This window comes from Cryptotermes secundus, unplaced genomic scaffold (assembly GCF_002891405.2).
Source record: "Cryptotermes secundus unplaced genomic scaffold, Csec_1.0 scaffold132, whole genome shotgun sequence".
NCBI lineage: Eukaryota > Metazoa > Arthropoda > Insecta > Blattodea > Kalotermitidae > Cryptotermes > Cryptotermes secundus.
This window is the reverse complement of record NW_019722426.1, coordinates 438,155-451,540: the sequence shown is the minus strand read 5'-3', so window position 1 is coordinate 451,540 and position 13,386 is coordinate 438,155. Positions and strand designations below refer to the sequence as shown.

Genomic DNA, 13,386 nt, shown 5'->3' with positions numbered 1-13,386 from the left:
CATGCAACAACAGAGGAAGACATGTTTTCTGTAGATCCAACTTACACGCCAATAGACTGACTGGATAGCGATCACATAACATGTGTTTACTGCAGGTCCATGTCTGTTCCGCATCTATATAAGTAAGAGTGACAGAATTCATTCGGTGCAGTTACAAGTCAGTCATAAGCTGGAGGAGTGATAGATGGACTTCACTTGAGTTCCGAAGTTCCAAGGAAACGCCAGTGTGGCCAGAATAAGAATCGGAAGGCTGTGTGACATTACATGTGCCAAAGTACATCAATACTGGGAGTGTGTAATTTAGTGAGACTTTTATAGTTCTTGTGTTATAAGTCCATGAAGACTAGTGAAGATAGACTCAAGAGATTAGCATGATATGCTTTGTAGTGTGAAAAACAGCAAGAGTGTAATAATTATTTGTAGTTACCACCTGTAGGTGGTTAATAAGTACAATTGCCAATCTTACCCCGCATTTTAGTCACTGATAAAAGCAACAATATTATATCTGCAATAGGACTGGCAATTACATGTCAGCTAGAGCATAATCTGCTTGCTTCCTCCCATCATCATATTCATCTTTCAATTTATACATCCGACTTATACAGTGAGAAAATTACTGCTTTCAGTAAAATTCTGGTATATTCATCCAGCTGTCAGTGTGGTCTGATTAAAATCTGATTAAGAAGATTAATGGCTAAGGTCAGCAAGACTGTAACAGGTATAATTACCTAAGCTGGTAAATGTCACTTTCAATCAAGCAATGGAGGATGACCTCATGTCAAAACTATTTCATACTAAAGTCTATTACCTGTAGTGTGTACTGGAGTCTTGGGTTATCAAATGGGATGACATGGAAACTCAATGGCTCTCCAGGAACACTCTCTATCAGCATCAGATTTGAGCACTGAAATTAAATATAAGCATATTCATATTACCTTCTTGAATACAAAGTGAAAAGACTGATTCAGAGATTTAACAGACAACTTCAAAGTCTTAGAAAGTGTACTAAGAATGCTGCCACCTGTATATGTCTCCACAGTTTTAGCAAAAGGATCTGCAAAATATGGTCCAAGAAAAATTCAATCCAGCCTGCAGGAATATTCAGATTATACACAAAAATATTTTCGGTCACTGTAAATAGCTGACAAATATTTAACTTCTTAAACTATAGAAGTTCTCTCTTAAGACTTCTGTGCCAGACATTCTAAAATCTCTGAATCCAGCTCCTAAGCAAATAATTGCCCATTCTTGCATTTGCACCTGACCAATCCTGAGAATTCTCTTCATATCTGGCATGTAAATGTTTCCATCCCACACACCTGCCTTATCAGTGCCAGTCATACATCTTAGAAATTTAAATAACTTTACACAAAGGTTGGGTGGGAACTTCACTTTCACATAATGCATGCTGACTTCACTGGCTTCACAAATAAGGTTCTCATGATTACGTTCAGTGATATAACCACTTCATAAGATCACTGTGCTTCTTAACCCTTCAGTTCCGGGCTCGGTGCACTGCACCCCGGCAGTTTCTCTCACATGCTGCCGGGGTTGGTGCAGAGTACGCGTATTGCAGCTCTAAGTTTTAGATGGTATTTTGAACAGCTGTTTTTTGTGTAAAGTAATTCTTTTGGCATGAAATTAAAGAGGAAATTTAAGGCTATAATTTCATATATTTGTTGTCCCACTTCGAACTTCCTGCGGGAGTAGTAATACATTTGAATTCTTTGAAAAAGCTTTCTATTTCAACACTTGGTGTGCTCNTAAAAGAGTCTGCTTTTACCGGTTCTCACGTCTCTTCGCTTGCAGAATTCTTATATTTTTCTTCTACCCTGAAGATGGAGGCGATACGTTCCTCCGAAACGTCGGTTAACACCACTTATACACTGTGCCAAATCCCAGAAGACTGCTTTCTTCAACTAAATATGTGTTAGATCGATATTGTGTACTATCCTCTATCATGATCACATGAAAAGTCAATTCTCTTGAGGCATATTCTGAACTGCGCTGCTTCAACATTGTTATTTGTAACTATGAGAAGGCAGCTGGAAAGACTACGACTTTGAGACATGATGCTGACTCTTAAGAACTGTGTTATGACTGCTACTGTAGCAAATGACAAACAGTTTACTATATGAATGATACCATTCTGGTGGACAAAGTGGCACTGGGGCATGTTTTCTCCGAGTACTTCGGTTTCCCCTGCCAATCTTCATTCCACCAATTGCTTCACAATGACCCTCACCTATCATCTGGGGCAGGTACAATAGGCCAGAAGTGGCCGCAGTACAAGGGACTTGGTCCCACCCCATTAGCAATCAAAAAAAAAATTCAAACCTTGGCACCACATTGTATCATATGCAATTGAAATTTAGGGGGCAGACATGCACAGACTAATATCAAATTGAAGTTAACAGACTAACAACCAAGGCAATTTTAATCTCACTGACACCATTACGCTACAGGTTGTTTTAAGTGGCACGACTGAAATACACACAATTTTTTGGAGTTATGTACATATAAAATGGTTGTGAAACAACCACTGACATAATTGCTTAACTGTGAAATGTATCATACGAGGGGCGTTCAAGTTCTAAGGTCTCCGATTTTTTTTCTCAGGACTGGGAGCAGATAGACATATGCGGTTTAGTTTAAAATACGTGTGTCCTCTTTGTGAATGCGTGACAGAGATGGCAGCACTGTACAGCACACAGAACTCTAGTGGTGGCGACGAGAGTGAGGAGTGTTTTTGATACTTAAAATGGCAACGTTTTCGTTACAAGAACAGCGAGTAATCATTCGTTTTCTCCACTTGCGTGGTGTGACACCCATTGAAATGCATCGCCAGTTGAGTGAGGCATGTGGTGATGTTGTCATGAATGTGAGAAATGTACGTTTGTCGGTGCGACAGTTCAAAGAAGGCTGAACGTCATGTGACAACGAACCAAAACAATCTCGGCCTTGCCCCAGCCGGTCTGACAACATGGTCGACCGAGTTGAGAAAGTTGTTTTGGAAGATCGCCGATTGAGTGTGGAAAACATCGCCTCCAAAGTTGGCATTTCCGTGGGATCTGTGCACACAATCCTGCATGAAGACCTGCGAATGCGGAAAGTGTCCTCCAGGTCGGTGCCACGAATGCTGGCGGACGACCACAAGGCTGCGCGCATAGCAATTTGCCAGGCGATGTTGACACGTGATGAAAGCATGAATGGGACTTTCTTTTCATCAACTGTGACAATGGATGAGACATGGATGCCATTTTTCAATCCTGAAACGAAGCGCCAGTCAGCTAAATGGAAGCACACAGACTCACCACCAGTGGTCAAAACAGACTTATACAGAAACGTTCGCAGCGGCCATGGAATCATGGCATCGGCGTTGTGAAAAATGTGTACGGCTGCAGGGAGATTACATTGAAAAGTGACAGAAGTTTCAAATTTTTTGGATGATTATTGTGTGAGAAAAAAATCGGAGACCTTAGAACTTGAACACACAATGTACAGTAGAGGCACTTGAACTGTATATGAATCCTTTAAGTTTAATTTTCTAACCCAATCAAATGAAATTTAAGTTACCACATTTGTAATGAAAACAATCCCCTTTATAAACAAACCTGGATAGGATCCAAACCATTTCTACTTTTGATGCCTGTAACATTATACTAGTAGCACAGCGGTCATCTCTTTTATGTTCATCACGTTGTCACAGATCAAAGGTTATGAAATGTGCTTTACCAATATGTGCTCATGAAAATGGACCATTAGTCTGCTTGATACCACATTTTCTCTTCATTCTTCAATAACACATAGAAATGCCAAAGAAGTGAATTCATAAACCCTTCCAATTTTGCTTTGTGATCAGTTGCCTGTTTCACAAAGAGTCATTATTTCTAGCTTCATGTTCAAGTCTAAGTTCTTCTGTCACTGACATAACTAAGGTTCTTCAAATTTTCAGTCAGCATCAACCAAAAAACAGTAGATGTTTGATGGGGAACAAAATCTTAAACATACATTCCATTGTGACAAAGGTATAGAGGGAAAAACCCTAATGGTTTTTGTTACTCTAATAAAGTCCTCATTATAAGCCACACTCACGCTGTCATAGTTCCACAATACACAGCAACAATCTTTACTGGCAAAAGACCAGGTTTCAAGCCATGTTTTGTCCATGTGCTACAGTGCATTCTTCCTTGCATTACCATAAATGTAACAACTAGTGTTCCCCAAGCCTCAGCACCATACTGTCTGAGCTGAACAACCTTGAGTAACCACAGCAGCAAAATCTAAACCCCACACAAATCTGAGTATGCATGTAACACATGACTCACCATGATGTGAGTTTTGTAGCCGAGAATCCCCTCCTCCTTCTTCTTGGTGATGAGCAGCATACGGTCAAACAGAAAGGCATGCCGCAGAGCTTTAGCTCCATATACACGGAATGCTCCCTCTGCACACAGCTCTCCAAATGTGGTTAGGTCCTCACCTTCCCATCCATAGAGAAGACTCTGAATCTCCTGCACACGGACTGCGTGCTCATGTCTTCTCTTCATGTTGTTGATGTGATGGGCAATGCCTGTCATAGCTGACAGAGCATCCACAATGTCCTTATATCCCTCCGCTTCATAAACATAGTGCTTCACTATATTCTGCAAACAACATTTAATTGTTGTTAAGATTTGGTTACCTGTTTATTCTTTTACGATGGGGTACCCAAAAGAAACCGAACTAATTTTTTTGTGGACAGAGCTTTTGTAGTATTGCCTCTATGAGCGCATAGAGCTAACATTCCTGAGTTGATAAGCCAACTACCGTTGCTTCAGAAGGTAAGGACTAGTTTCGGCAGAGCAGAGTTTATAGTGACAACTGTTCTGTATGATCATCGTTTTTGCAATGGCCCGAACACATGAAAATGTTGAAAAAATTCGTGAAATCATCAAGGAAGATCGACGACGGACCATTGAAGAAATTGTGGAGCTGTCGGGGGTGACTTGGAGCTCAGTTCAGCGAATTTAACAGAAGATTTGGGAATGAAAAGGGTGGCTGCAAAATTCGTGCCAAGACTGCTGACTGCTGAACAAAAACAAGGTCGCATGGAAGCATGCTGTGCTTTGAAAGAAGAGTCCCGAAATGATCAAAACTTTTTTTCAGAGTTTTGCTGATGTTGCTGAGGTGAAGGAAAAAAACGACAGAGGCGCTGTCAAGCATCTCAAAAGATGAATTTAGACAATGTTTTGAAAAATGGAATAAAAGACTAGACAAGTGTATTAGTGTAAGTGGAGAATACTTTGAAAGGGATTGAAGGTTTGTCCTTAAAATTTGAATAAATAAGTTTAAAAAAAAATAAGTTCGGTTTCTTTTGGGTAGCCCCTCATATATCATCTATTATAAAGCAGTGTATTCTATAAGTCAGTCCAAATTTTGGCATTTGCAGATGATATTGATATAATTGGTAGAACACAAAAATCTATGAAAGAAGCTTTTCTTAATTTGGAAAGGGCAGCAAACAAGATGAATCTACAAATTAACCAAAATAAAACAAAGTACATGCCGGTAACCAAGAAAGACTGTGCTAATGGACCTGCATATATTGAAATTGGCTCACATAAATTTGTGGCTGTATGTAGTTTCACTTACCTTGGATCAGAAGTTAACTGTAAAAATGAAATCAGTGATGAAATAAAAAAGCGTGTACTTGTGAAAAATAAATGTCTCCATGGCCTTAGGAAACACCTGAAATCCCAAATAATACTCAGGAAAACCGAAACTATGATGTATCAAGTACTTAGAAGATCGGTGCTATCTTATGTCTCTGAGACCTGGCCACTCTCAAGATCAGATGAAAGACTGTTAAGAATATTTGAAAGGAGGATCCTAAGATATGTATCTTTGGACCAGTGGAAGAAAATGGAATATGGAGGAAGGGATATAACCATGAGCTATACAAACTATTTAATGAACCAGACATTAGTGGATTTAAAAAGGTGAAAAGGTCTGAATGGGCTGGACACATAATATGTGCCAGTGAGAATAGAACGATTAAGAAAATACTTCATACTAAACCAGTACGAAACAGGAAAGTCGGAAGACCAAGATTGAGATGGGAAGAATGTGTGTGGCAGGACATAAGAATTTTGGGTGTAAAGAACTGGAGGAATGTAGCATCGAATGGAGAAGAATAGCGAGCAATCCTGAGGAAGGGCAGGGCTCACAAAGGGCTGTCGTGCCGGTGGCGGCGGCGGCGGCGGCGGCGGCGGCGGCGACGACGACGATGACGATGATGATGATGATGATGATGATGATGATGATGATGATGATAAAGCAGTGACCCACTGGCTGACCAACCAGTATTTCTTTCTTACCTTATGACTTCTCAATTACAGGAGTTATGTGGGGTCAAACAGGGTGATTGTGAATGATGAACTGGAAAGGATGACAATAGTATTGGTTGTAGCCTATATGGAGGCCATCTCAACATTTCCTCGGCGGAACTGGGGGGTGGAGAATCTCAGTCAGAGACCCTTGGATATGAAGGAGTGCTAACCACTAGGCTAATGTTTTATCAGTAGGTGAAGAAGTTCCTTGCTTTTATGGAACCCAAAGACTGAACATCCTGTTCACAGAAGTCTATCATTGGACCCTAACATGAGTAATTTAAATCCAGTCAATGTTTTCATAACTTATTTCTCAAACGTAAATTCCTCCTCTTAGTTTTCAATCAAAAAAGTGCACACATATTTCCAGTTTTTTGCCATTTGCACCATATACTTTCCCATCTATATGTTTTTCATGAGAGGTCAAAACCTTAGCACTATAAAATTAGTAACAAAATTATTGCTACAGCTTTTTAATGTACATACATGAGGGTTTCAGTTCTGGAAACACTACTTTCATAACTGAAGGGTTAAAGGGGAAACACCAAAACAGACTAATTTATCATAAAATTGAAGAATCTACAGGGATAAATACTTATAAATGCTTCTGATGCATCCCTAAAAGTTTTACTTTCAGCATTTATTAAATAGCAACAATAATCAGTATGAATTAATACCTGAAGCAAGAGATGGTATTTCAGGATCCTCTGCACAGGTTTCAGAAGGTATGATCCCAGTGGCAGTGTATGCTGCAAAGCTGCCTGTCTCTCCCGAAACAGCCGAACTGTTGCCTCCTGCCTCATGAGCTCTGTGAGGACTGACACAGTCCTGTAAGATGATTAAATTACTAACATAGGTCCAAAGACAATTATTATCATTTTCAACAATAAGGCATAAAAAATATCTGAAAAATAACCTACCAGTCCTTATGTACAACGTAGTTCAAATATGACCAGGACTGATTTGTGTGTAAACAAGCCGCACTGCGCAGCAGCTGTGTGACCTTGAAAGAGTGAAGCCACAATCTCTACCCTCCCTCCTGTTCAGATAAGAACCTGTTCAGTCCTCTCTGGGAGTTGCTAGAATGATGAGCGAACAGAAGGTACCATGGAGCGTGGAACAACGCATTGTGATCAAATTCCTCTTTGGAGAAAACATCCCGTCTGCTGAAATTCACCACGGACTCCAACAACGGTATGGGGAAGAGTGTCTCTCATGAACCTGTGTGTTTGAGTGGTGTAAGTGCTTCAGAGAGGGCAGAGAGCACATGGAGAATGAACCGCATAATCGTTGGCCGCGAACATCCGTCACCGAGCCAAAGATTGACCGTGCAGACACGCTTATTCATGAGAATAGACGCATCACTATCAAGGAACTTGGAGTAATGCTGTCCATCAGTATTGGTAGTGTAGAAGACATCGTGAAATACCACCTGCACTATTGCAAGGTGAATGCATGGTGGGTACCACACACTCTGACGGACGTGAACAAAATGGTGCGCACGCAAGCTGCCAGTCGTCTCCTACAGCAGTTTGAAGATGAAGGTGATGCATTTTTTAAGTCTATAGTGACCACCGATGAAACATGTGTGCACTACTTCATTCCCGAGTCCCAGCAGTCATCACGTGAGTGGCAGCATACCAGTTCTCCCAAATCCAAGAGAGCGCAGAGGAGCCGTTCAGCAGGAAAAGTGATGGCAACGTTCTTCTGAGACTGGCAGGGGGATTATCCATGTAGACTTTCTGACAGATGCCAGAACAGTCAATGCAGCTTATTATTCAGACCTCCTGCCAACAGACGTGAAGGAAAAGATCCGATCCAAGACAGGTGGAAAGTGGGTAGCCTTCCTTCAAGACAATGCACACCCCCATACAGCCAAAACAACAATGGAAACCCTCCGGAAATTGAAATGGAACCTTCTGACACATCCGCCGTACAGTCCTGATTTGGCCCCAAGTGATTTCTACCTGTTCGGAAGACTCAAATCAGACTTGCAAGGCATGTGGTTTGTGGACAATGACACCGTCATCCAGAATGTTCAGAAGTGGATACCCTGCCAAACACAAGTCTTTTTTGAAAAGGGCATCAGGATGATTCCAGAACGTTGGAAAAAATGTGTTGACTCCGGAGGGGAGTATGTTGAAGACTGATATGTGCAAGTAAGTGTTCGGCAATTATGATTTTTTTAAAAAAAAAATCAGTCCTGGTCATATTTGACTATTTGTATGAGGAGAATGAGTACTTGAATGTCTTCAAGGCAAAAAGCCAACCCATCACTGAATAGTCTGTTGGAGGCACAGTCTCCCCACAGCCCTCAGATTGACTCCACATTTCTTTACTCCTAATGAAAAGATTACCTCTTCCACTTCCTTCACTACAGACGAGGATGTTCAGTTATACCAGATATTGCATCAATGATCACTGAGATTTTCACAAGTAATATTGCATTTATTATTTATTTATTTATTTATTTATTTATTTATTTATTTATTTATTTATGGTTTACTTAATGATGTTGTCATAGTTCAGAATTGTAGAATGATTAGTGGATAATATAACTTGGAAAGAACATCAAAGGAAGCAGTATTTGGTCCAATTTCATGTGCTATTGTGACATTTACCTGAGCTTCACCACAAAAAAGATTCAGTCAGGACAGTTGATATCTCACATGAGATCTAAACAGATAGCCATCTGAGTACAAGCTGGGGGCATTACAACTTTTGCGGTACACATAACCTTCTATACCCATGGATGTGCCCATCCAGGTTTATTCATTTATAACCGTACTCATTCTGTTTGGACCAGACAGCCAAATGTAGAGCTCCAAATTTTCAGTAAAAATCTACTGGTCCAAACAGCTATATTCAGGGACGGCACTAATAATTAACAAATTGACTAAAAAATTGACTAACAAATTAACTAACTAGGGAACTAAATCAATGGTGGAAGATTATCCTTGAGAAATTGAGAAGTTGCTCTGGTGATCAAGAAATCCCACACTTTTATGGAGTCTAAACGTTCCTTGCCTACTACACACTACCATCCCTACACAGCAGTCAATGTTATACACAAAACGTTTTTCAAGTCACATATGAGATACTTTTCAGCACACATAGTAAAGATAAGCAGCGGCACGCACACAGGGAGCCTACGCAGAATAACACCTGTACAGTGCTGAAAACAAGAAGTAGCCACTGCAGCACTATAGATGGGGGGCAAGTAACCCTGAGAATTTTAAATTTGAAAAATTGAAAAAAGAAAAAAAAATTTAAAGGAATTTTCTAAAATTGGAACTGAAGATTTTAAAAGTGCCAGTTCATGAATGTCAAAATTGACTTGTGTGGGTGAAGATGATGTACAAATCAGACAAATATCAGCGAAGTAGATCCTGTTAGCCAATTGGGAAGACCTGTGTGTTTTTAAATTTTAAACTGGGTGCAGTGTAACAGCTACGTGAGTGTATACACCTGATGGTGGCCGTTTGCGGCCGAAACATGTAGTGTAGAAGAAAGCAAAACGAAAGACCTACAATAAATTGTTACACTTAGGACGGAATTTATATCATATATTGTATAGAGTGTAACAGGATGCTTAAATACAATATTTCAGCTACATATTACATTGCTTGGTCATCTTTTCTTTTCCATAGGGTATTTAATGACGCTTTCAGCATCAAGAGTACATAGTTCTAAAATTGGGAATGGCTGATAAATTAGGGATGGTCTAGAAGGGAAGAGCTGTGGTCTAATTGAGGTACTATCCCAGCATGACTGCATGGACTGAGAAAAATAACAAGAAACCTCAGACAGGATAGCCATGGTCCAGCCCAAGATTTGAATCAAGCACCAACCAAATACAAGCCTAGAGCATTACCTTTCAACGTCTGCCTGGTGGTCAGTCACCATCAGGCCTTTAAAGCGAAAATACAAAACTTGTCATTATGTTATTGCTAGTAAGAACTCAAATGCCTAAACACAGTAGAAACAACAAGCATTCCTTAGTATGAAACATAAATTATTGCTGCTGTTGGTAGAAACCCAAATACAAATTTTAAGAGCTCCATTCAAAAAAAAAAAAAAAAGTTTTAACATTCACTAGTTAAAAGTAGTTCTCTCTGGCTTTTGTCATTATGATGAATGTCCTACATTTATTGTATAGACTAAATGCTTTTTACAAAGTTAAAAAAAATCAATGCAAAAACATCAAACATTTCCTCACATAAGAACCTGGCCAACAACAGGTCATACAATTACCCACCTATGCAGTTTTACTTACTACTTAAATTTAATCAAAATCACTTTACATATTTTCAAGAAAATAGCAATTTTGTGTTTGAAGGCCCTATGAAAGGTCCCTATTTTTTGTTCAAACTCACCAGGCACCGACTTTCAAAATATACCTAAAATCTGTCTCATTATTCAGGTGCCAGCAAGACATTCTGGTGACAACTGGTGTCAAAAGTGGTTGAACTGAAAACTGCATTTGATCTTGATCATTATACCGCCATACTACAAAGATGGAACAAATGATGGAACGCCTGCTGGCCATGATGGACACAACCAAGCAGAAACAAAAATCCACGAAGAAATACCGGGCTAAATGATAGCCAACCAAGCAGAAATGCTGGCCAGGATGGAAGCCAAGTGAAAGCCAATCTACAGGAAATTAAAGAAGAAATTAAGGATGGCAAAGAAGAGTTGAGAGTCCGTCTGTGAAGAAAAGACTACTGCAAGGTTGGTGTGAAATCGCCGGTTACCTGCGAGTCAGTCACTTGAAACACCGAGAGAACTGTAGGGGCCTCTGAAGAGAAAACATAATCGGAGCAGTTAGTTCAGTTGTGAGCAATGGCCGGCCGGCAATGGTGTAGCATGAAAGCCGAAAAATCTCCACTGTTAGAAGCAGTTACCAGGAAAAAATAGTGATGATTAAGAACACTTTGTGTATGCTGTAGTTAAAGTGATATTAGGAGTGTACAATTCAGTGAGACTGTTAAAACTATGTGTAGTCACGAGTCATTTGTTGAAGTAATTAAAAAATCTGTCTTCAATCCAAACCCCCACATACAGCCACTCAAAATCATGACAGTAAATAGGTAACAAATGGAACTAAAACAGCTGTAATGGAAGTAACAGGTTTTGTGTGTGTATCACTAGGTAGCAGCACAGTCAAGTTTCATGACAGTCCAGGTATCAGATACACATGCACATGTTCATAGGCTGGCTTCAATAGTCAAAATAGCAACCATGCCTGAGGATATACTACAGAAGAGAAGTGTTCTTTTGTGCATTTTTTTGGACAAAAGGACTCAATGCAAAGGCTATTCATAAACAAATGTTTCCCATTTAGGGTTGGAAGTGTTTGTCGTGTAAAGCAGTTCATAACCAGGTTGAGAAAATCTCTCAAAGACGTTTGGAAGTCCCAGATGATGCCTTACCTGGTCTACCTTCTGAGACTGTGACAGAAGCAACTGCTGTTCCCATGGTTTAACATACAGCATAATGCATGATCATGTGAAGTTTCAAAAAAGTGTGCACATGGTGGGTGCCCAGAGAACTGAAGGACAGAGAAAAAATTACCATGTTCTGGGATTCTCAGCAAGTACTGTTAGCCCATTTTCAGAAGTGTGGTGAAAACGTAAAATCTGCATCATACTGTGAAGTTCTGTTGAAGCTTTTGGATGCAATTTGCAGAAAACGTCCAGGCAAACTAGGAAGAGGGGTAATGCTTCAACATGACACTGCCAGACCCTATACAGCCTGAGCAAACCAGGAGGGAATTCAAGAACTAGAGTCGAAACTTCCTGGACACCCACCTTACAGCCCAGACTTGACCCCTGGTGACTTCCATATGTTTGTTATGCTAAAAAAACACCTTGGTGGCAAACGTTCACTGATGATGAAGAGGATGAAACACAGGCACGGAAGTGGCTGAGACAACAGCCAAAAGACTCCTATGCTACAGGATTTGACGCACTGGTAAAGTGATTGGACAAGTGTATCAATGTTGGTGAAGGATATGTTGAGAAATAAATTTTTTCTCTCAGGTTCAAATATCATTTCTTTTATGTTTTATATCCATTTATGACCTATCTACTGACTTTCCCTTATACTTAAGCAACAAGATTTAAGGTCTGATGGTGACCAAGCACGTTTCAAACATGCACTCAATAAGCGACTAGATGTGCCATGAATAAAGTCTGTGTACAACACTGATCCCTGTGTAAGGATAACATGCTTTAGGAACTCTATAATACAAAACAGTACAGCAACATAATGCTACAATGTAATATTTTGTGTTGTTTACTGTGTTCACAAAACCCCATCAATAAACCTACTCCCAAGTCCCTCTCAGGTAATTTTTACGCCATCCTTCCATATACACCTCAGTATCTCAAAAGTCTGTTCTCTTAAGGTAGTGTGATTGAACTTTTATATATACCACATCTTCCTGATGCATGTTACATGTCTTACCTTTCTCACTCTTTTTGATTTAATCAAAGGATTGTACTCACCTTGGATAATTAGTGCAGTATTGTGTGTATATAGAAAACCCCATGTTGTTCCTTACAAAGGACTGTGCCACAAGAACTGGATCCAGTCCACATTTCTCCAGCTCACTGAGGAACCCACTGCAACATAATAATAATAAATTTGTGCAACACTAATCAAAGAGCTCAAGGTATTCTCTAGAGAAATATGACAACTAGCTGATTCATTACACAACTTTGTTTGATGTTGTCCACCCACTCTACAATGTATAGTTCATGTGCATGATTTTTCATGAGTTTCCTGTACTGCCTCTTCAAGTTAGCACACTGAAAACTTCATTATTATTTTTATTCTCTCTGTTAGTAGCCTCCCTCGTTGGTGTCTCCACCTTATCGTGGTGAGGGGGTTTGAGTATGCCAAGGACCCTGAGAGCTATACCAGCGGTAGCGTAGCTACTGGCAGGGCCTCCCTTGCTGGACAGGTCAAAGGGTAGGCATCAGACGAAGAGAGACACCAAAAACTGATG

At 40.0% G+C, this 13,386-nt stretch overlaps 1 protein-coding gene across 2 annotated transcripts in view; it reads right to left on the bottom strand.

Annotated features, from left to right (window-relative positions):
* Nucleotides 1–13,386, bottom strand: part of LOC111861290 — a 350,133-nt gene that overhangs the window by 8,899 nt on the left and 327,848 nt on the right. For both annotated transcript variants that reach the window (XM_023845727.2, XM_023845726.2), the window contains exons 5-8: nt 12,884–13,000; nt 7,049–7,199; nt 4,329–4,646; nt 809–904 (exon numbers count right to left, since the gene is read on the bottom strand). In XM_023845727.2, the coding sequence (XP_023701495.1) occupies nt 809–904; nt 4,329–4,646; nt 7,049–7,199; nt 12,884–13,000 (682 nt within the window). The remainder of the gene's footprint in view (nt 1–808; nt 905–4,328; nt 4,647–7,048; nt 7,200–12,883; nt 13,001–13,386) is intronic.